Below are 24400 nucleotides of genomic sequence, written 5' to 3'. Positions count from 1 at the left end.
TGTCCCCAAAAGATGTTGCGTTGTGTGGTACACAAGACCTAATTACATAAAATAACCTGAAGTCTGCGAATGTGATCAAGGATGAAGATGTACAGAGGGTCACATAAAGCCAAGACATGATACGGTTGATGTCTGCTGTTATTTTACAAACTGTAATATTAATTCAACCAGCAGTCTATTGACAGGGCTATGGTTCATGCTCTCCAGTGAGTTAAGGAAAAGCGTGACAAGCGATTTCAAATGATGGCCATTTGTATGCACTTAATTGAAAGTAGACTCTGATATGATAGTAAGTAGACAGTGAGCAATGCCAGCAGGTCATCTTTACCCAGTGGGTCACTACTCAACTTTTGAGGCCGAAAACTATCCTACAACTATAAATACATCATATAGATGGGTACCACAGTCTGTATAAAATGGCTGCCAACTACAAATAATATATCACATTATATATCTTTAGCAGTTCATCTCCTGCAGAGCTAAAACTCTATGACCCTTTCAACTCACCTAGTCTAGGCACCCTTTGTTAGATACCGAGCCATCAAGAGAAACCAGGCAACTTCAGATTCCTCTCTAGATACTACTCACAACCCTGGGACATAACAAAAAGGACTATTTAGTGAAAATCAACTTTCCTTTTAAGCTTAAACATGAAACGGGTGACCATAATTTATGGTGAGAATAGACTTCATAGAAAAACTTTCAGTTGCCCCGGACCACGGACTGTGAAACAGTGAAGTATTGCCACAGACTACAAAAAGAAACTATGACACAGGGGAGAGCTGTAGATAGCTGTCCACTTAATTGATATCATCTTGCAACATCGGACTGATTCTCAGGAGCCCAAGCTAAGCCACCACGAACACAGAAATAAATAAATCACTAAAGGGGACAAACAAAATAAACTGCTGGACCAGGAATATAAGACTTCAATAGTGCAAAAGTCTACAAGCGTACAGTAGAGATTAAAATCATCACTATCATCCCAAATGCCATATATCAAGAATACCATCTTTTCTGTAATTGGGTTCCTGAATAACTTTGTATTAATAAATGATTGTCAGTAGAAAAATAGGTAATTTTTATGTGAGTCCTGAAAGTCACACCAGCACTCTAACATAGACATTGCCTGCAGACTAATCGACCAGGGCTGCAAAAACGATCCCACCCTAAACAATACTCAACCCCTGAAACTGAAGGCTGTTGAACATGCTGTACAAAGCATAAACATTACAACACGGCACCCGGGGGCCTATTTAGCACACATTAAAGTGCTTTGTAAGACCTTCCTCTGTGACTAGGTGGGAACCAGACCTTGATCGAGAAGCTTTAGGGATGGAGAAACATTAGGTTGTAAACCCAAGGACAAGAATGGGATGGTTGTGGGACACAAATTGTATTCATTCAAAAGTTATCTTCCATATGAAATAAAAACATGATAACAAGTAAGAGGTGATCATCAACGAATATTTACTGCTTAAGTCAGTAAAAAACAGTCCCAGCAATAATGATGCAGTCTTTAATATTAATGCCTCTCAAAGCTCACCATTAGCCCTCATTCAGTGATTGCAGAACTCTGTACATAAATAGCATTTTCTGAAGCATGTCACAGACAGAACATAATGCAGCCATGCACAACCTTTTTAAATACACCCCGGATATTCAGGCCATTAAAATAACCTCAGAGTGTGGCCCTGAATTTATATTGATAAATGTCTATGCCAGGGGACTAGTAGGTGGAAAGGCATCTATGACCATCTCTAGTTTGGATATATTAATTAAAACATTGGAAGGGACTTGTAACCGAATCATTGCGGGGGATTTTAACTGCACGTTCGAGCCACTCGGTAAGGAAGACGAGAACATAAATAGCGATGAGGATGCTATTTGGGGTGTCCCATCCCTAACATTGGCACCAATTAAGAAATGGACTGAAGCTGCTCTTCAGTTAAAAAGCCTAACTCTGGAGAGGGGGCTCCGTACGGCTAATTAAAGAACTAACTCGGACAACAAAGGCAACCCCACTTGCTTAAGTGGGCTAAAAAGAAAGTAGGATTGATTATATTCTTGTTAATTTAGAATTTTGGCAACGGGTGAAGGACATGGAGGTCGTGAGAGGGCAGAGAGTGACCACGACCCATCGTCGCTGACATTAGATGTGAATTGTTGTTCGGTCACGACCGGCAGCATGGACATGGGAACAGCTGATCTTATTATGTCTAATGACTGCCACAGGTTAAAGTGGGCACAGGTGTCCGAGGATGAGGGAACTGTGAGTCAAATTAAGGCGGCGCTTGTAGATTCCTTACTGCCCTCAAGCTACTCCAGCCTCGTGAGGATACTTTTACAGCCTTTTTAGCAGTTCATGATACCCTGTTTGCCAAGTTGAGATCCTTTTTTATGAAACTAAAAACAAGAGTTAATAGGCCATTTGTGCCTAAATCAGCAGAATGGTATGACTGGGTATGCAGGAACGCCTACAGGGCTTTATCAAAAAGCAATAAGGGTAGGTTTACCTCCGGAGGTAAGGATACTGAGGCATGAACATAAGGCTACCCAATATCGGGCAAAGAAGGCTTTTGACGAAAGTAGACGGAGGGACCTATTTGAGGCAAGTTCTGGGAAAAATTGGTGTCAATTCTGGCAACTCATTAGGAGGGGTAGTGATAATGCTAGTCCGGTACCAGCTAACACTGTTCCCCCAGAAGCTTTGGTTGCTCATTATCAGAGCCAATTCTCCTTGCATGGAAATGCTTGTGAACAGTATCAGAATGTAGCCCCGGACTCAGTCCTAACATTCACTTTAGTGGAAATAGAACACGCATTGGACAGGGAAGCTGCAGGTAGAGCTCCGGGTCCGGATGGCATTCCGGCTGACATATTTAAAGCTGACCGGGCAGATTGGTTGAAATATATTCTCATTTTCGCCAATGGACTGGCAAGAGGAGTTCCAATTCCGGAATCCTGGCACAGGGCTGAAATTGTCCCCATATATAAACAAGCATTTGCAATGCAATAGGTCTCGCATTTACGCGAGTTTGAGCTATTGGCGTTGCAAATAACAATGCCTTTTATTTTTGTTTTCGTTTTAAAAACATAAATAAAAGGCATTGTCATTTACTATGCCAATAGCTTAAGCTCGCATAAATGTGAGATCTATTGCATTGCAAATGCGCGTTATATAAACGTTTTCACTTTCGAGCAACTCAAAAGCAAAATAAACAAGAAAACACAGCTTAACATTTTACCTCTGCCTGTGGATGCTCAGCAACTGTGACGAGATAAGATTTAAAGGCCTTTTATTACAAAAAAAGAGTTTGTGCAAGAATACTGATGTGAGCTAGAAACCACAGAGCCAATAGCAAGCCATGGGCGGAATTGAATCACCAGGTCAACTTTCTGAAAGTCACCAAGATGTCTTTCGCATAGGCAGCCAGTCAGATGTGCTGTCTGATAAACGGCGACCATTGTGTGAAACAACATCCTATATAGAAAACACGGCCATGATCCAATAAAAAGCAAAAGACTATGCAGGCATTCAAAAGTCCACCAGTAACATTAGTCACCGGCACATGAAAATTGCTACATTAAAAAAATAATCGTTCGATAACGTATAAAATAATCGGTTATTGTTGTTTGTGAGCTAGGAATGTAATTCAAATTAATATTAACACTGGCTAAAAGCATAAAAAGTCAACATTTTGTAGATACCGGTGTCTTATACTCTGCATCATCTTGTAAACTGCTGAACTATTTAGTGTAGATTCTGCAGCAACTATGACGGTATTGTCCAGAAACAACTTTGCCTTTAAAATATGCAAGTTAAGACCAGCAGTGCACAACAACTTTAACTCCGAACAGTCAATAGATTTCATGCTAACAAATTATTAAAAAATGTCAAGAGGAAAGCTAAGCGCCAATAGTTTCTGAACCCATTACAGATTAGGGTAGTTTGCGCTGACTCGTGTGTATTTCAGAGGGCCCCCGGGTTTACCTAATGTATGTGTCCTTGTCCCATTCAGCAGACATGTAATGGGTGTGAAAACAGATCCAATACCAGGCACTAACTAAAAAGAGGAAAACCATATCACTAACAAGCATTTGCAATGCAATAGGTTAAATTGCATTGCAAATGCTTCAGTTTAAAACTGAGCGCGGCGCCGCTTCAAGGACACTGAGCTTGTTTCTTGTTTTTTTTTACTTTAACACTGAGCGCAGTGTCCTTGAAGCGGGTACTGCGCTTAGTGTTAAAGTTTAAAAAAACAAAAAAACAGAGCACGGTGTCCTTGAATTGGACGCCACACACGTGCCCACAAGCGGCTTTCGGAAAGCGTCGCACACCCAGACATGCCAGTGTGCAGACAAACACACGTGCACGATTAAACTGGGCTAAATGTATACTGCCAGCCTAACCCCGGGAACCCTGAGATCAACGTGCTATATAAATTCACAATACCGTAAAAGCGAAGCTGCCAACCTTAGTGCCCCGCCCGGTCGCCTCCGCACTACAACACGTTTAAGTGTTTCTAAAATGTGACACATATGAAGCAAAACCTTAAATCACTGATTAGCTGATAATGTAAACCTATGCAGCTACAGCAGAAATAAAATGGTGACAAGAGGTTCTTTCGACTGTTACATATAGCATAAGCACCCGACTACTCAAGTGTAGATTGCACGGCAGAGCAGCGCTAATGCAGTAGTGAGGGGGAGCCGTGAAAACATATCTCCATTCTTCCCTCAATAAAAATCAAAATGTGGCTGAGCACTGTCAACAAAGAATAACAAGCGCCCCCCCTTAGTCGAGGACTATACCAAAGTACACAGAAGATGCAATGTGCGAGCATTTTCAACGAACCAGTAATTGTTAAGGGTGACTACTCATCCCTGAGGGTCTTAAGGCGCTGAGAGGGGTGTGTGTGTGTGGAGGGGGTCTGTTCATGTCTGACTCAGCATATTGGGTTAATCACCATTAATAAATTTTTCGAGTGGCTATAACATTGGGCCGCCTACTATATCATTATGTTCGCTGCAAATCATGTATTTACAGTATTCTTATTGTATAACAATATATGTGCTAAGAAATATTTGTTCACTCCATATATTATATTGACCTTAATGCTTGGAATGTATGATGGGAACTCGTAGCAATAACGTGCAATAAATAATCACGAGGTTGTGCTCCAAAAACGTTTTGTAAAATGAGGGTAAAGATGTGTATTATTCTAGGTTTATGGTTTAAACAAATAATTGGCGACTTGAGTTGGATTGTAAAGCTTACTTCGTGATGTGAACAGAGAACATCAACTCATTTTAGGGGTTTGAATGTTTTGAAAGTGTTGACACGGAGTGGCTCTGTAATTTAGCTGGATTTTATTTTATCAAGGACATCGCTGTCAGATGGCAGAGGTGCCTAACACAGTAGGCTGTTATTGTGGTGTGAGCTGACTTCAAAGCTGGCGTTGAAAGGCAGAGCGGAAAGCCTACCTTGCTGGCGTAACTTCTTTGAAGAATGCAGTGGGTACAAACACCTGGTGAGTCTGCCGACCAAGCAGAGGTGAGCATGCCGCCCTGCGCTGCTAGGGAGGTGCAAACTAAGGCTGTGCCTGATTCTGCCCCAGCCTTCCTCTCCTTGAGGGGCTCAATCCACCAGTCAGTGCCGGTGTAACTTGTGCGCCCGTCGGCCTGTGCTACCTGCAAAGTGGAAATAAAACGTTTCTCCGCCTCCTTTTCCCACCCTTCCCAGTAGTATGGAAGCAGTCCAGGCATGTGGAGGGCCTTAGCCGAGTGGACTTTTTGTTCTCACGTCTCCCAACAATAGCTGTACCTGCAGTGTGCTGCACAGGCCCTGACTTGACTTAGGCAGTGGTGAGTGAGGAGACACGCACGTGAAGGGAGCGAGCGCGTGACAGCGCCGCGGCGGAGACGCTGTGAGCGTGCACATCGGCAGCTCCGAGACTAAATTGGAGACTGACTCCCGCGCGCGACCAAATCCCATGCGCGCGTGGCCAGCTCTCGTCTCTCCCTCTCCCATTGACGATGCTGCGCGCGTGGCCAGCTCTTGTCTCCACTCGTTGTCGGCTGAGCCGACTATAGTTCTCGGCAAGAGCGGGCTTCTAGCCGAGACCTAAAAAGGGGATTGTGCTAGTCCAATTAATTATAGGCCCATTAGCCTTATTGATTCTATGCACAATTTGGTGGCTAGATTAGTGCTAAGTAGGGTTCATAGGTGGATTGATGACATTTGAATTTTATCCACCTATCAGGCAGGATTTTGTTCCCATGTTAGCACAACCGACCAAGTTTTTAGATTTATAATGATATATTGGAATACTGTGATGCTAGCTGGGGGCACCCTTTATGCAGCATTCATAGATCTTAAATCGGCATTTGATCCAGTGCCCCGTAGTAAGTTATGGAACACACTTAAGGAAGTGGGGTTGCCTGTTGAGATTTTATCATTTATCATAAAATTGCACAAATCTACTTATGCCCAAGTCCGGTGGGGTAAGCAGGGTGAGGTAACTGAATGTTTCCCTGTTAACAAGGGAGTTCGGCAGGGGTGTGTTTTAGCCCCTACCGTCTTCTCTTTGTTTATTAACAATGTTATATCATATTATACTGACTACCCTACGGATGCTCCCACTCTTTTAATGTTAGCAGAAAACACCTTTATTTTGTCTAAAACACAAGTCGGTCTGCAAAGAGCCCTCGATCAATTCGGTCTCTTTTGCAAGGACTATGATCTTGTTGTCAACGTTGACCAAAAAAAAGTTAATGGTGCTGGATAAGTATAAATCTGTCAAAGCTAGAGTAGAAATGAACACAGAGAATCTTGAACAAACTGATTCTTTTACATATTTAGGTGTTACAATGGGCAAAAGGATGAATTGGAAGCCACAGATGGATTTGCTAGTCCTAAGGCACAACCAACTGGCAGGGGCACTTTTGAAAGAACACTGTTCATCTCAAACCAAAACCAGTTGCTTCTGTTTTAGCTATATACCAAGGGAAGGTCAGGGCCTCAATAATTTATGGTGCTGAACTATGGGGGTTTGAAAATGTAGCTTCTTTAGTCCAAGCGCAGAATAAATTTCTGAGGGCATTGATTGGCCTCCCTCAGTCCACCCCTCTAAGGCCATTATATCAAGATTTGGGGTGTATTTTGTTTGAGGAGGCCGCAGGCTTTAGACCTCTTGACTATTGGCAAAGGCTTTGGACTACCCCGGAGTTAGCACCTTATGCGCAAGCTGTTAAGCAGATGAGAAATGCTGATAAAACTAATAAAATATCTTTGTTACAAAGGATTAAGGCTATATTAGCGGACATGGGTCTCACCCATTTGTGGCATGACCCAGAAGGGAATATTTTCCCTTCAAAAAAAGATTTTAAAGCCTTATATAGGGACATGGTAAATTTGAAATCTATTTCCCAGGTGAATGCTACTTCACTAACAGGTCTCTTTCTGGAACATAAAATTGATTACAGGTTGGAAGCCTACTGGGACATCATAATGAGTCCCGGTGATAGGAAGCTCTATCGTCAATTTAGAGTGGGCACTCTCCTCTTAAAATCTTTTTCAAGTAAGTGGGGGATGATACAAGACTCAAAATGTTACTGTTGCCCCTGCATGGAAGAGATTTCATCGCATGTTCTGTTTGTATGTCCTGCATATAAGGTTCCTCGACATAAATGGCTCAAGCCAGTTTTGTGCTAAAATAGGAACAAGATCTTGCCAAACTGCCTTACGTATCTTGAAAACGGATACAAGTGAGGTCATAGTTATTGCTATGGCTACATTTTGGAGCTGGACATGGGTCCTTAGAAGGAACAGGTTGCAGGCATTATGTAACTGATGTTATTTGACAAGGCTTAATAGTGTGCATTTATTAACTTGCACATGAGATTGCGGTCCTTATCCAACCCTGTGTATTTTTTTTTAACTTGTTATGTTTTTTATGGGACCTTTTATGAATTTTATTATGTGATTGTTTTAAAGGTCATTTTTGGATTCTTAATACTGTATTTTGTGTCTTTTATGATTGTTTGAATTGAATAAAGACTGATTGAATTGAATACATTCCAATTTTGGATATAGTTCTATAAAAGTTGGTATGAGGCATGGAAGTCTGGTAAGGGTAACCAGACATCCTTGGAGCACGGGGACTGGCATGACTTGTATTTCCTGCCCTACAGCATAGAGTACTTTTAATTAAGTGGCAACAAAATTCATCTCTTGTTGACTGGAAATCAGAAAAGTTGTTGGTATTATACATATTGGCGCCCCATGTTAAGATCCCTCTTCCTATTCCAGGACCCACATTTTAGGAATACTATTAGATGAGAAAGGTTCTATAGCTAGGTTTCTAAAATGCAACTCTTACAAATTTGCAGCGAGGTGTGCAGTGAAGAGAGTAGCACAATTTAAACAGACACTGGCAAAGGCAATGTGTTTGGCCTTTGAGATCTATTGGCTTCGCTAATGGTTTTTAGGAATGCTGTACAGTATTACTGATGCAACAAGGAGGACTGGGGGTGGTGATGGGAGGACTGGGCAAGTGGAAGCAACACAGAGGCCTGAGGCGGACTAGAGACAATACAGTGGGCCAGGGGTGGCAACACGGAGGACCAGACAGGATGGCAACACATTGGGCTAGGCGGTGAGGGGGACGAGTAACACTGATAGCTGGGCGACGAGTAACACGGATAGCTGGGGGAAGCAAATGACAGGATGATAGAGAGCAGTGTGGAGCACATGGGCAGAAAAGCAAACTGGCAAGAGAGTCAGCAACATGGACCTCCTGGGGTGGGAGGGAGCACACAAGGGCAAGTGCATCCCAAAACAGCAAGGAGAAATATGGGGAGACCGAGCAACATGGAGCACAACGGAAGGGAGAAGAGAAGAATACGAGGCAGACAGATGAAAAACACATGCACTCTCATGGAGTAAGAGCAGTGAGAAATGATGGAATTGTGATGATAAAATTACATAACCTTAAACATATGATTTTCCCCTGTAAACTCATACTGTTCTAGTAAGCCATAAACTATATCTACAGAATATATTTAATCTACAATAAGATCTTGACTTTGCTACAACATATCTTATTATGCACGCATCTCCCCAGAAATCAGTATTACCATCAGAGCTATTTCTAATAGGCCTCGTGCAGACGATTGTAACAAACCCATTGTCACAGAATGGAAATCGCCTGAATGTATATACATGCACACCCGTTAGACATGGTACAGATACCCAAGTGTCCAATAAAATTTGCACCCCATAAAAGGTCACCCGAGCTGCTCCGCACATATTTCAGACAAGGCCGATGAGTGCGTAAAGTGCAGTCCCCTTAGATTCCCATTGACATTCCTAGAGGTTACCTAATGTTCTCTCCAAAATACATCTTTTATTAAATACAACACAAACAAGACAATATCTGCCCTCTTCCATAAACACCTTCTCTACTGACGGTCTCCAATTACATTCCTATCCTATAACTTGTTCATATCTACCCACAATGCTGTTGAACTGAAACCTACTTGTGTTATCAATTAATTTCACCATTGTAACACCACGAATGTTCTACCTGTTAGAGCTTAGCCTAAACCTATGGTTGCTGACTAAATGAACTTGCTCCAGTACTCAAACCGTTGAGACAATATCAACAGGTTACACATCACTAATCCGTTGTTCAAATTTAAGATTGGGGTCACTTATTAATTATACAATGCAAAATGATGTAAGCTGCTTTATAATAGTGTTTTGTTTTCCTTAAACAAAACCAGACAGTAACTAGACTTATAAAAGTGATTCGTGTGTGTACTCTGTACCCAACTATAATTTGGAATCCTCAAAGCACAACAATTTCAAATGAACACAAATATCAAGGCCATATGATGAAGAAGCGAACATAGCGGACCATTTCCATCCATCCAAACCTATAACTGACCCATTCCTGCTCGACAATTAATGAAGAAGTAAAGCTCTGGCCAAATGTTTTTACAAGGGCACACCCTCTATTTGGAACAGCCTCATTAATGTCATTCATACATGCACTGCTCGATAATCCTCCTGCTGCAAAATCAAGGAAAATACAATCCCCAACACAAAACATCAAGTGCCAGGGAGCAAATTAAAGAAGCTCCATGTAGAGGTGTTGGCACATGCTGTATGCCCTCAGATAATCTCTTCACATTAGTGTGCTGCCACTTACAGACTGAGTAACTAGAAAATATTTATGTTGACGGCTTTAAGAGATATTTAGTAAACCTGCACACTATGGATATAAATATTCAAAAAGAATGCACAACTTAGGTCGTTTTCCAGAGTCTCTTCCCAATCAAGACAGTTGCACACCAGACAGTCTCCCTCCTGGTGGAGGATGATGAACACCTGGAGAACTGGACACTCAGGTGCCAAGACCCTATGATGATTCATCCCACTTAACCAAGAAGCGGAGAACCAAAATACATCGCTGCCATGACAGTGTGGCTGAGGGTCCTCAGCAGAACATTTCCAAGAGACTCTGGAAAACGACCTAAGTGATTAATTATTTTTGATTATTTAAGTACTGGCTCGGGAAGCTGAATGAATCTCTGCTTCTCTCTACCTCTTCCTGTTTTTTTAATACTATGGATATCAGCCAAATAACATTGCTTTTGGTTTTAATAGATATATTGAGGCGAGGGTGTACATACCATGGGAAACATATGAACACACAACAGACATGTGCAGAACACTGCAGTATATGTACAATAACTGAGGTATGGCTGATGCTTACAAACCCTGCTCTGTATGCCACTTGATAACATACTTAAGCAGCAGATTAACAAGCAATCCTCCAAAAGAGCACAATAGGACTATGTTGGCCAGTGATATGCCAACTCATCTCGAAGAATGTCTCTTGGCTCTGTTCTATAAAAGAGAGGCAAGACATGTTATGCAAATAACTGCTATGGCAGTTTCCTGTAAAAATTGATTTTCCACTTAAAAATGGTGAAGGGTGTATAAGTCCTCTTAGAAAAGTTGAAAAGAGATGAACCCATTGTCTCATAAGCAGATCTTAGACTGGGGTACCTCTTGAAATCATCATGTGCCTCATACGCCAAAAATTTAAATTGAAGCAGTATAGAAAATATTTTGTCGAGAGCACAATTTGGAAGCAGAGCAGCAGATAGGCTGTGAGTTGACCAGAACGCAAATAGGTTTTAAAAACCACTGCATGTTCCAGTAAGTATACCTGCAGGAAACCCTGTGCAACCACACCTAGTCAACACTGCAGGGTACTACAAAGGGAGCAGGGGAAAAAACTGAACACTACAATGTGTACAGGACAAGTTAATTTGGTATAATAAGATAATGAACATTTTGGTGTACTCCTCTAACTTACAGGCGGGGAACAAAACTGCTGAAACAGAATAATTAACATAAAATGTTTTCCTTGTGCACTAAATGGACATCAAAATCGTAACTGAAATGGACAGACTAATATACATATCCATAGGTAGGATCACATTTAAGATCTAAAAGATTGGTAAAATGAATAGTTCTAAAATGCCAAGGATTTTGCTTTATGTGCACAAAGGCACCCTATGCATATCTCAACACCCCAAAATTGGGGTGTTATGAAGTGCCTGTAAACGCTAGGTCAATCTGGGTTTGACTTCCAGGACGTTTTAGGCTGCTAGATATTCAAGAGAAAAATTAAATTAGTCTACCTCAAGCAATAAAAACAACTAAAAACAGAAGAAAGCACTTACACCAGTCGCTCATGGTCGCCTGCCTCCTCTGTAGTTTCTATGTACCAGTCTCTTGATAACGTGATGGACTCTCTCTCCCTCAAGCTTGGGCTGTCTGAAACGCTGCTCTCTGCTTCACGGTGCTCTCAGCTAAACCTGTTCCAGATGACTTGACTAAACACAATTAAGTTTGTAAAAATGCTTGATACACAACTATCATCTACACTACATGTTAGCTAAAGTACATATGCAGACAAAGAGAATTGTTGCTGGAGAGTCTTTTGAAAAATGCGATGATCTGTTGACTAGTTTAGGAGAGACTATTGATTCGGAAGTCTCTCTGAAACTGCTCAGAGATCAGTTTTCCCCAAAGACAACAAAGCAGCGACAATATGCATTTAATTGTGGGCACTGTAACCTATCTGCATTTAAAACATCTTTGAGAGTCACATAATCAGTAAATTAGAGCAGTTTAATATCTATAAAATGCTCATGGCCGGTGGCCCATTTTGGCTACACAAGTTTTACTTATTTGTCAAGAGCTACTACTTAACATGAAATGTATATGATCAAAGTTAAGTAAGATGGATGCTTTTCTATGTAGGAGTTGTAACACACTTCTGCTGGGAACGCCTCTTTTGGGGAAGGAACTGTACACACATTTGTCTCTGCGCTTCCAGCACAATAAGTACTTTAGGATAACGGTCAAGGTATACCAGCCTGTGACTGAGTGATACTTCTTGTACTTTATCAGAGTGGTTCTCAATCTACATTGAGCTGCGACTCATAATACAAAACATTTCAAGTACCCACGATATAGGTAAATGCAAGCAAAAATCTATGCATGTTCCATGCATTGTGTCTATTTCTGGAACGCTTATGTGAACACAAGTGTGCCAGAAAAAAACACAAGCTGTTCGACCTCATCAAGCTGTTCTGGGCAGGGCAATGGGGTTCAAATGTGGCAGTTTTTGTTTGGACAGGACATGGATTGGGCTTGGATATTACTTTTTCCACTTTTACAGCGCTCTAGGCTATCGTTTACCATCTCTCTCCAGAGTTCTAGTAAACATACGGGCAAGATGGGATTTCGTGTTTGGCAGCTATATTCAAGAACCAATGCCCTAAGGCACACACCCTGATGCATCTTTTGTTCAAAAACAATACCTTAAGAAGTCTGTGATTGTTGCGATAACACTTTCTTGAAGGATGTAAAACCAACAATAGGTTATTGAAGCCATGTGACCTTGTGGAATACAATATGCTATGTTCAAAGATATAGCATAAAGGTACTTTCTTATATATAGCATATATAAAGAGTATTTATAAGTCTCTAATCTTTCCTCATATTCGCACCCTCAATTTAATCCTAAATGTTTATTGTTTAAAAGTATTTGGCTCAATATTTTATTTCATTTGAACCAATCAGAAGCTTTTCCTGTCCACTCCCCTGCTCCAATTTCTATGGAACAAAAGTCTGTCCAATTAGGATGGTACAGATTGTATATATAATATGCTTGGCCGACAATACAAATGATTTCATAATGGATGCAGACCATTCTGCTCTACAACATAACATTATATGTGCATCCGTTGTCTTTTTCGTATAATTGCAGAGTAATAAAGCCATCACACATCCCTAAAAAAAATATCCATGAAAATTATAAAATCAGTTATTTTTCACTTGCCCGGCTTATGAGTTGGTCGGAGTTTTCCAACAACTGCGCAAACCCGTTTACACAGGGGACAGAATTTCAAGTTGTGTCGTAGCTGCGATACTCTAATGAATGTGAACGATAAATAGAACCTACTCCTCCGACTAACTCATAATAAGAACCTTTATTTTATAATACTTCAACAAATGTATCTTGCATGCTTACTTGAACCGCACTGTGCACCACAAAAAAAACCTGATGTTATTTTAGAGCCATTCAAGTTTCTTCTATTGAAGATGTAATAGTAGAAAGCACCTCCCAGAATTGGAAATCTCCTCCCCACATTAACATCATCTTTACGCCCAACATAGCTTTCTTGAACGGCGCACATGAAATTTCAACTCCAGTCATTGTGGAGGGGACCTCGAATATACACCAACAGCAAGGATCTACTCATGTTTCAAATTTAAAGGGGAACCCTTAAATTGAATGGCCTCCTACTCTGGGTGCACAGTAAGGTAACAATTTTACAGCTAAGTACGACAGTCAAAAGCACCACACATCATGCATACTTTTGCAGAAACTACATTTACTGAGTTGGGCTATCCAAAGTTCTTGCTGATCTAGTAACATTCCAGAACCTGGCACTCCTAAGTGAACAGTCTCCAAAGCTGTTGAATAGAGATCTTAATTCTTCTGTGGAATGATTTTGTGACAATCATAAAATGGTGCTGGTTGGGCTACATGTCACAATGGTATAGTACTGCTTTGCCATACACGCACACCAATGCAGGTATACAAAAACAATGCACAAGCAACAGCAGGTTTTGACGTTGGGACTGTAAATTTAGGGTTGGACAACCAGCACAATGAAGCGGAAATGAGGTGGGGAAACATAATTTCTTAAATACAAGTAGTCAAGTGTTTTGTATCAGTCAAGTATTTCAGTTGTGCAAAAATGAAGGATCCAGTCTTAAGAACCATTCCACTGTCTCTACTAATCATTGACCTACAAAACAGTATAACCAATTGCGCAGAAAGAGGATTTCCTGCTTACATGATTAGCTAGTTCTCAAAAGTTGAAAACAGAATTTAAAGCACGAGTGGTAAATGCTTTCTAGCTACAGTCATCACAACAGGAAAGAAATCTCATCCACAAACATTAATCTTTCAAGTGTTTAGTGAAGTATAATTTTCTGGGACAGATTACATTTTTGCTTTGCAGACTGGGTGTTATATTCGACTATAGAAGCCAAGAGAAAGTAGCTAGCTTCTAAAATACCAATTTAGAAATGCCAATATTAAATGGTAAAATTGCTGTCATATTTCATTGGCATCCAGGGTGGAAAGCCGACAGAGAATGGTTCCTTGGAGGATTGGATACTACTTCATAATACAACCAAACTTAAATATTAGGCCTCCTGAGACATGTACCAAAAACGCATTTGGCATTTCACATCATCTGAGGCATCAAACATAAGTGGAACATCGGAATGCGATAAAGGCTATAAATTGAAGATTTCACTTCACACCTGGGTTCAAATCATCTATTTGCTCAACATGTTGCTGCTTACATGACCAAAATGGAGCGATCCATTAGCAGCTGAAGGTGACACAATCAGTCTTTTTTTTAAAGTGGCAACAACTTACCTAGGAACCAAAAATTGATGTGTTCAAGCATAGACAACATCCATCACTTTGAAACAACATAAAAATATGCACTGATATATTAGGTGTGTGAGCTCTCACAGAGATGCTGATGCTATATTGAGAATTTGGGTGCATGAAGCTTATGCTACCAATTCACTAAATACATGAAGAGATTGGCATCCCTTCAACAATCCTTCAGGACATCCTCCAATGTCTACAAAGAACTCACCACTTTCGAGCTCGCTGCCCTTCTTGGTGGGTGCTGCGTTGCCCATTCTTCCACCAGGCACTCCTGTGCTGTCTTCTTCAAGGGAACCCAGCGGGCTCCTCGCAGTGGCTAGCGCAGCGATCCTCCACCTCCTCCTCAGAAGGCCCCAGCAACCTATCCCCAGGGCCTCAGCAGGCTCTTCCCGTAGATACAAAAGCCTCCTCTTCGGGGGGACTTCAGCCAAACGGAATCCAAACTTTGTCCACAGCGGTCTTTCAGATGTCCCTCAGCAGTCTACTCTCAGGAGGACACGAAAAGCCTAGCCGCCCCTTTCAGCCAATAGTTTATAGTTCCCAATGTTCCCTTAACAACTTATACTTACTATGAGCCATTGAAACCTGCGGCTACTGCTTCCAATATAGCTTTTGGCCCGCTGGTGACTTTAGGGCACCTAACGGAATTCTACTCGTCGGGGGTCCTGACCTATTTCTTGACAGACTAGAGTACTACCCGCTTACTAAGAGCCTAGGTCACCTCCCTGACAGCCTATGCTCACCACTCTCTGGCTGCCAATGTTCCAACTCACTGACAACCTATGTCCCAACTCCCTGACAGCCTGTGACCCCAGTCCCCCGTAGCAAACGCCGATGTTGCCTCTTCCTAGCAGCCCAGACCCTCCACAGTCTTGACAGCCAAAGCCTAAGAGACTGCAGCCTTCACGGAGCCCAAAGCCTACTTCTAGGCCTACGGGGCCCTCAGCAGCCTGTACAGTATCCAGTGACGCTAGATTGCCTACAGCCTTCTCTGGGGGATGCCCCTCTCTCCAGGGGCCCAGGATTCTCTACTGTCCCTCTTGGAGGCCCCTCCCTGATGCCAGTTTTCCCTGCCCCTTCCACAGCGACCTCGTGGCCCCTCCCTGCCCCCCCTGCTATCTGCCAGCCTCTGGGGAGGCTGAGGCCCGCAGCTGGAGTCGCCCGTGTCGCGATACCCAGTCCCCCACCGGCGATAATCACCCGCCTCGCTCTCTTAGGGCGCGATCCAGCGCCGGACTGACTGACGTGCGGCGCGCGAGCCCGTGCCTAGCCGCGTGACGTCACGGCCTCGCACGAGCTTGAGACCAGCTTTGCTTTCCGCTACAGAGAAACAACTGCCAGAGCGCGCGCGGAAACGTGAAAAACGTGCAAACTGAAAAAGGACTATGTTAAACCATACACTGTCAGAACACATGCGGCCATATTAAAACAACTGGACAGAAAGAAGGACTACTCGAGTAGTCCCAAGGTAACGCTGACTTAAGTGGGAAACGGTGTAACCGCTGTGAAAGACGGAAAAAACATGGCATGAATCTCTTTCGTTATCGAAAGTTATCACCCCCTCAATTATTTTTCAAATCTTAATGAACATAAATGGTCACTTTGTAAGCGTGCATCATACCCACAAAAGGCTACTTAGAATTATAAGAGCACTTCATAACTGGGACGGCACAGTGAATATAACTCAAAATTTGATTAAGTTCTTTCTATTCAATTTCTATGTCGTGCTCTGCCTACATTATCACAATTTAAAGATGGCAGTCGTTGTAAACACTTCAGTTCAAGGCGAGCTGGTATGCTGTGACTTCATCCACTCATTTTTGTGGTAAAATTGTTTATTAGGTTTTACAATATAATACATGCAAAGAACAATGCAACAATAAATTACTAATACATACTATAAGAATAAAATATATTAATGGATGTATAACATTTGCTGTTGAATGCAAACTAATAAATATGAAATATATAAATAGGCATATAATAAATGAGTAATTAAATAAATAAATATAGGATATCCCTTCATTCTTTCAATTGAGTGACAGGACTGGAGGCTCAGATTAGGCTTGAATGTTTTGATTGAAATGAAAAAATTCCTAGCTAGCAAGAAGAAAAGTTTCAATTCTATTAATGGACACTGAGGCGAGGATTATGCATTTGTTTCTTCACTTTATTAATCAGTAGTCACCTTCAAGGAAAATCTTTCAATAAAAAAATTAACATAGCAAGAACTATAACCCCATAGCTGCCAATTTTTCAGACTGCTGTGTGTGACATGCATATCATTTCCATAGCTGCCAAGGTTTCAGATTGCTATGTGTGACAATTTAATAATTTCAGTGTAAACATGAGTGACATTTCAACAACTATGAGTGACACTTTCTCGTGTACCAAATCAAGCAATGAAGCCGAGGGAAATATATAAATATCTCTAACTAGATCCATTTGAGCAACATGAAATTCTAAGAAGCTCTACAAAGTGTTGTAAAGCAGCAAAATAGAAGGGTGCTAACATATTTTATCAGTTATCTTAAGCAGTACTTTAGCTTTGCTCCCAAAAGTCATCGTATAACACAGTAAAAAATCTCAGCTGCTGTAATATAAATCAGTTATCTAGAGCCACTGGAGCTGACCTCGCTGCCCAACTTGCTTGCAGAGGCACCATTTCAGTGTAGCCCGAGGACATAAGTAGTGAGCGACAGGCTCATGCTGACGCACGCTCAGCTTTACATTAAATATATTGAGAATGAGCACTAAGTAAATGAGTGCCACGGCGAATCTCCAGCAGCCGGTCCTACTGTCAGCTGAGCAGAGTAGCGAGCTGCACAGAGGACTGTTTAGGAGTGAGTGATTAATCACAATGCTTGTTTGAGTTGCTGCAACTGGACTCATTAGGTGCTTGTCCTTTCATTGCAACTAAACTCAAGCGCAACTCAGAGAGCATTCAGAGGAGTTTCTTTCTCTAAAAACATTGTACAGTCTTCGCAGACCTATTAACCACACGGACAACTGCTTTATCAGGGAGATTCTTCATTCGTGTCTTACAGGCATGGTGGTCAGCAGTGAACTGCCCTTTTGTCCCCCAGCTCCTCCCTTTCCTCCCGCCCTCGGCCTTCCCTCGGGCTGGTCCTAGTGCCTGACCAGTGTGGTCACTGGGCACTGTCCATTGGCTACATTACACCTCCCCCCTCGGTGGATGATGACACAATCACATGTCCCTGGTCAAGTCACAAGTTCGTTTCTTTAAGGTTCTTCGATCAGACGCAATGGTTTCTTAATCACACGTCTGGGGCGTGCTTGAGGGTCAGGGTTGTCGCTCTCATTCTCATCAGCGATCCCCATTGGTAGTGAGCTGTTGGTTGTCAGTATCTCGGGGTCTTCCGGCTCCAGTTTGGGATTGGCCAGTAATTCAGTGACAGTGGGTCCACACTTTTTGAAGTATGTCACATTTCTGGTGAGTCTCTTCCCTTCGGTCTCCGCGGTGATCATGGTTCCCTTTTGTTGGATCACTTTGAGTGGAACCTCGTTATATCGACAATCAGTCTTCCGGTGCTGCTCTTGTCTTGCCAGCACCCAGTCTCATCCTTTTATTTGCGGGGGGCCGCGTGACGTCGCTCATCAGCATAGTCTTTCATCTTTTCCTTCTTTTCTTTGTCTCTTGCCGCGATCTCTTCGTGATCAGAGTCGGGATCCAGTTCTGGCGCAGTCAGGTTCATCATTGGTATTCTGGTGTGCACTGGGCGTCCTAGCATGATGGTAGCTGGACATTTGCCCGTGGTGGAATGAGGCGTGTTTCGATAGGCCCGCAGCACCTCGTCAAGTGCTGTCTGCAGGCGCTTTCCGGTGAGTTCTGCTTGCTGGAGGGTCCTCTTGATCGTGGCCATGAAACGTTCAATCATTCCGTTGGTCTGTGGCCATAGTGGCGTGATCTTGCGGTGTGCGAAGTTGAGGTGTTGGGCGAACTCAGCAAAGTCGTGGCTATTGAAAGGTGGTCCATTGTCCGACTTCACCACTAGGGGAATTCCCCAGGCGGCAAAAACCTCTTCTAGGATGGGTCTGGCACTTGATGCTTTCGTGGCGGCGCACAGCTGGGCGATGGGGAATCTGGAGTATTCGTCCATGATGACCAGGGCATATTAGCCCGATTTGATTGGCCCGAAGAAATCAATGGCAATGTGTTGCCAGACGCCCTCCGGTAGTGGGGACATTTGTAGCGGTGCAGGGGGGTCTGGACGACTTACGAGTTGACATTGCGGACAGTCCTTCAATGTCGCCTCCACCATCTGATCTAGTGTTGGGAACCAGACCCTTTCGCGGAGTGCTCTTTTTGTAGCTACCACACCCCGATGTCCCTCATGCGCTAAGTTGACGACCCCTTGTCTGAGTTGTCGTGGTATTACTATTCTCGTGTCTCGTAAGATGAGTCCATTGGCGGCTATCGACAGTTCTTCATGGACATGTTTGAATGCCGCCATGTCAGTGTTGTTTTGTCCATTGCTTGACTTGCGTCTCCAGCCGTTGGTTTGGATCATGTTTTTCACTTCTTGCAGGGTGGCATCCGTTTGTGTTGCTTCACAGATGGCATCCAGTGGTACAGCCGGAGGCCTCGCTTGATTCACTACGAAGTGAATGTATTCATCCGCTATTGATTGTTCCGGTTTGTTGTCTTTGATGGGGTGTCGTGACATGTAGTCTGCCGGGTTTGCATCCTTGCCTGGCTTGTGGATGATGGTGTATGTGTACTCTTGCAGCCTTAGGCCCCACCGCTCTATTCTTGGTGGCATTTTTGCTTTCGGGTTTCCGAAGATTGTGATTAGGGCCTGGTGGTCAGTCATGAGTGTGAAGTGTTTTCCAAAGATGAAGATGTGGAAGTGTTCACACGCCCAGACAACCGCCAGGCTTTCTTTTTCTGGTTGCGAGTAGGCCCTCTCTGTGTCCGTCAGGCTTCTGCTAGCATACGCTACTATGTGCCTTTGGTATCCTTCCCTGTCATACTGTGCTAGGATGGCTCCTAATCCTACGGGACTGGCGTCCACCGTTATCTCCGTCTTCATTGTTGGGTTGAAGTATGCTAGGTTCTTTGCTGATTCAACAGTTCTCTTAATTCCCCGAAATGCTCCTTCACACTGGGTGGACCACTGGAAAGATTGCCCTTGTTTAGTGAGCTTCCTTAACGGGTAGCTTAATGTAGCATAGTCGGGAATATATCTGGAGCAGTAGCTGGCCATACCTAGGAACAATCATATATCGCCAACTTCCTTCGGGCTTGGTGTGTCATTTAACGCTGCTACCTTTTCTGGGTCTGGTTTATTCCATTTCCAGAGAATAGGTGTCCGAAAAATTTTAGTGTTGGTTTGTGCAGTTCACATTTAGCTTCGTTAAGTGTGAGGTTCGCGTCCATCAGTGCTTGACAGACCTGATTCAGCGCTTTGTTGTGTTCAGCCGCCGTTGCTCCGTATACGAGGATGTCATCACTGTAGTTCAATCAATCAATCAATCAAAGCATTTGTATAGCTCGCTACTCACCCGGAGGGTCTCAAGGCGCTTGGGGAGGGGGGGGGGGGGGGGGTCCGCTACTGCTCGAACAGACAGGTCTTGAGCTGCTTCCTGAAGGCGAGGTGGTCCTGGGTCATGCGGAGGTGGGTCGGGAGGGAGTTCCAGGTCTTGGCGGCGAGGTAGGAGAAGGACCTTCCCCCAGTGGTGGCTCTTCGGATGCGGGGGACGGCGGCGAGGGCGTGGCCGGTCGATCGAAGCTGGCGTTTGGGAGCGTAGAAGTTGAGGCGGCTGTTGAGGTATCCTGGGCCTTGGTTGTCCAGGGCTTTGTGTGCGTGGGTGAGGAGACGGAAGGTGATTCTCTTGTTGACTGGGAGCCAGTGCAGGTCTCTCAGGTGTCCGGAGATGTGGTTGCGGCGGGAGATGTCCAGGATGAGTCGTGCTGAGGCGTTCTGGATCCGTTGGAGTCTCTTCTGGAGTTTGGCGGTTGTTCCGGCGTAGAGGAAGTTGCCGTAGTCCAGTCGGCTGGTGACGAGGGCCTGGGTGACCGTCTTCCTGGTCTCGGTGAGGATCCACCGGAAGATCTTGCGTAGCATGCGTAAGATGTTGAAGCACGACGAGGAGACGGCATTGACTTGTCTGGTCATGGAGAGGGAGGAGTCCAGGATGAATCCCAGGTTGCGTGCGTGGTCTGTTGGTTTGGGTGCCAGCCTAGTGCGGGAGGCCACCAGGAGTCGTCCCAGGCGGAAGGTGAGGATCCCAGGATGAGGACTTCCGTCTTGTCCGAGTTCAGTTTCAGGCGGCTGTTCTTCATCCATTCGGTTACCTCTTTCATCCCTTCGTGTAGGTTGGCTCTGGCGGTGGCGGGGTCGTTGGTGAGGGAGAGGATCAGCTGGGTGTCGTCGGCATAGGAGATGATGTTGAGGTTGTGCTGGCGAGCGATGGCTGCGAGGGGGCTCATGTAGACGTTGAAGAGGGTTGGGCTGAGTGAGGAGCCTTGAGGTACGCCGCAGATGACTTCGATGGCTTCTGATCTGAACGGGGGGAGGCGGACTCTCTGTGTCCTTCCGGCGAGGAAGGAGATGGTCCACTCCAGAGCCTTCTCCTGGATTCCGACGTTACTGAGGCGCTGTACTAGGGTGCGGTGGCAGACAGTGTCGAAGGCCGCGGAGAGGTCTAGGAGGATGAGGGCCGCTGTTTCTCCGTTGTCGAGCAGAGCTCGGATGTCATCGGTGGCTGCGATCAGGGCGGTCTCGGTGCTGTGGTTGGCCCGGAATCCAGACTGTGAGAGGTTGAGGGATTCGTTCGTCTTGCGGAAGGCGGCCAGCTGCTTGTTGACGGTCTTCTCGATGACTTTTGCAGGAAACGGGAGCAGCGAGATGGGGCGGTGGTTCTTGAGGTTGGTGGGGTCGGCTGATGGCTTCTTTAGTAGAGCGCTGAGTTCGGCGTGCTTCCAGCTCTCCGGGAAGGTGGCGGCATCGAAGGAGGCGTTGATGATGTCCCGCAGGTGGGGTGCGATGACAGCGTCGGCCTTGTTGAAGACGTGGTGTGGGCAAGGGTCGGTCGGAGATCCGGAGTGGATGGAGTTCATCGTGCGGACGGTGTCTTCGGTGCTGATCGGGATCCAGGCGCGGAGGATGGTGGTGGGGGGCGGTGGTTCCGTTGTGGTGTGCGTCGGTTGAGGGCTGAAGCTGTTGTGTATGTCCGCGATCTTGTTGTGGAAGTAGGAGGCGAGGGAGTTGCAGAGGTCTTGCGATGGGGTGATGTCGTTGTTTCCGGCGTTGGGGTTGGAGAGCTCTTTAACGATGTTGAAGAGTTCCTTGCTGTTGTGTGCGTTGTTGTTCAGTCGTTCCTTGAATGCAGTTTTCTTGGTGGTGTGGATCAGTAGGTGGTGTTCTCTGGTGGCGAGCTTGAGGGCAGTCATGTTGTCCGGTGTTGGGTCTTTGCGCCAGGCTTTCTCAAGGGCTCTGCAGTTCTTCGAGTTCTTGAGTTCGTCGGTAAACCATGGGGCTTTCTTGCTGCCGGGTCTGTTAGGCGGGGTCCTCAGGGGGGCGAGGTCGTCTGCGCAGTCGCTGATCCACTTCGTGAGGTTGGTGGCCACTTGGCTGGGGTTCGTACTGCTGGTGGGTGGGTTCTTGTTCAGGGAGGATGCGAGCTGGTCGGCTGTGATCTTGTTCCAGCTTCTGCGTGCTACCTGTTGCTGTTGGTGGTGGATCGTGGTCCTTTTGAAGCTGAAGTGGACGCAGCTGTGGTCCGTCCAGTGGAGTCCGGTGGCGTGGCTGAAGGCGATGTCCTTGCTGGAGGAGAAGACGGGGTCGAGTGTGTGTCCGGCGTAGTGGGTGGAGGTGGTCACCAGTTGCTTGAGTCCGAGGTTAGCGAGGTTGTCCAGCAGGGTGGTGGAGTTGCGGTCGTTGTTGTTCTCCAGGTGGAAGTTGAGGTTCCCGAGGAGGATGTAGTCAGCGGAGGGGAGGGCATGCGGGCTGACGAAGTCGGCGATGTCTTCGCTGAATTGTGTGCGTGGTCCCGGGGGTCTGTAGATGAGCATGCCTCTGAGGGTGGTCTTGGGGTTGATGTGGATCTGGAAGTGCAGGTGCTCGGCGGGTGCGAGGGTGTCGTCGGTGTTGGTTGTGATGCGGATGGAGTTCCTGTGGATGATGGCGATGCCTCCTCCTGTCTGGTTGACGCGGTCCCTCCGGATTATCTTGTAGCCGTCCGGGATGGCGATGGCGATGGCGATGTCGGGCGACGAGGAGGCGTTCATCCAGGTTTCCGTGAGGAAGGCGACGTCTGGGGTTGTGGTGTCGATCAGGTTCCAGAACTCGATGGCGTGTCTGTGGACTAAGCAGGTGTTGAGCAGGATGCACTTCAGGTGGCTGCTGCTGTTGCTCGTCGAGGTCTTGGGCACTGCTGGAGTGGTGCAGGTCCGGATGCAGGTGAACTTGCAGGAGTTGCAGCAGAAGGGTCCGTGGGTGCGTCTCGGAGTGGCTTGGAAGCAGCCCGGGAGCCTGCCGGCGTTGAGTGCGGTGAGTTCGGTGGCATCGTAGCACGTTCCGGTCGTCTTCCGTCGGTGGGGGCCAGGGATCTGGGCCCTGGGCGCGGTCCAGGCGCGGACGGGCGCGGACGGGCTTACCTTTGGTGCACCTTCGGCGCGCAATCGGCGCGCCCGCTGCGCGTGCACGCTGCGCATACGTGTGGACTCCGCCATAAATGGCGTAGTGGGGGGCGGAGCGAGGGCGGGGCAGCTGGGAGGGGGGAGTGGGGTGGACCAATGGGCGGCAAAAACTAGCGAAGCTGGGCGGGGCCGCAGGGGAGCAGCGGCGGGGAGGGGGACAAGCGGCGGGGAGGACACGAGGACGGCACAGGAGGCACAATATGGGAAAAATGCACAGGTCAATACAAAACAGTAAACAGAAATACCAAGAAATGCTGTACACGGGCGAAATTACCGCTAAGGCGATCAGGGGCACAAAGCAGGAGGTGAGCCGGTAGAGTGGCGGTCCCGGCACACGCCTGTGCGAGGCAGCAGATGGGGGGTCGGGGGTCCAGGCACTCAGCGAGGGAGCTGTGCGGTGTGTGGAGCGACCAGCCCTGCAGGCAGGGGCAAAGGTCACAGCTCACCACCGCGCGGCGACCACTATAAATGGACCGTGGGACTGTGGGAGGGCGGGGCAGCTGGGAGGCGGGAGCGGGGTGGACCAATGGGCGGCAAAAACTAGCGAAGCTAGGCGGGGCCGCAGGGGAGCAGCGGCAGGGAGCGGGGAGGGGGACAAGCGGCGGGGAGGACACGAGGACGGCACAGGAGGCACAATATGGGAAAAATGCACAGGTCAATACAAAAC

General features: G+C 45.7%; 1 protein-coding gene across 2 annotated transcripts in view; it reads right to left on the bottom strand.

Annotated features, from left to right (window-relative positions):
• The window catches only part of LOC147748392 (cAMP-dependent protein kinase catalytic subunit alpha), a 1196191-nt gene extending 1179788 nt beyond the window's left edge, over positions 1-16403 (bottom strand). The window contains exons 1-2 of one of the 2 annotated variants that reach the window (XM_086961164.1): positions 15277-16344; positions 11764-11916 (exon numbers count right to left, since the gene is read on the bottom strand). In XM_086961164.1, the coding sequence (XP_086817290.1) occupies positions 11764-11776 (13 nt within the window). In that variant the 5' untranslated portion in view covers positions 11777-11916; positions 15277-16344. Of the gene's footprint in view, positions 1-11763; positions 11917-15276 lie in introns of both variants that reach the window. The other variant, XM_086961155.1, reaches the window with a different exon arrangement.
• Positions 16404-24400: the final 7997 nt, after the last annotated feature.

This window comes from Lissotriton vulgaris, chromosome 1_1 (assembly GCF_964263255.1).
Source record: "Lissotriton vulgaris chromosome 1_1, aLisVul1.2, whole genome shotgun sequence".
NCBI classification, from domain to species: domain Eukaryota; kingdom Metazoa; phylum Chordata; class Amphibia; order Caudata; family Salamandridae; genus Lissotriton; species Lissotriton vulgaris.
Note: the sequence above shows the minus strand (reverse complement) of the source record. Positions and strands in the feature narration are given on the sequence as shown.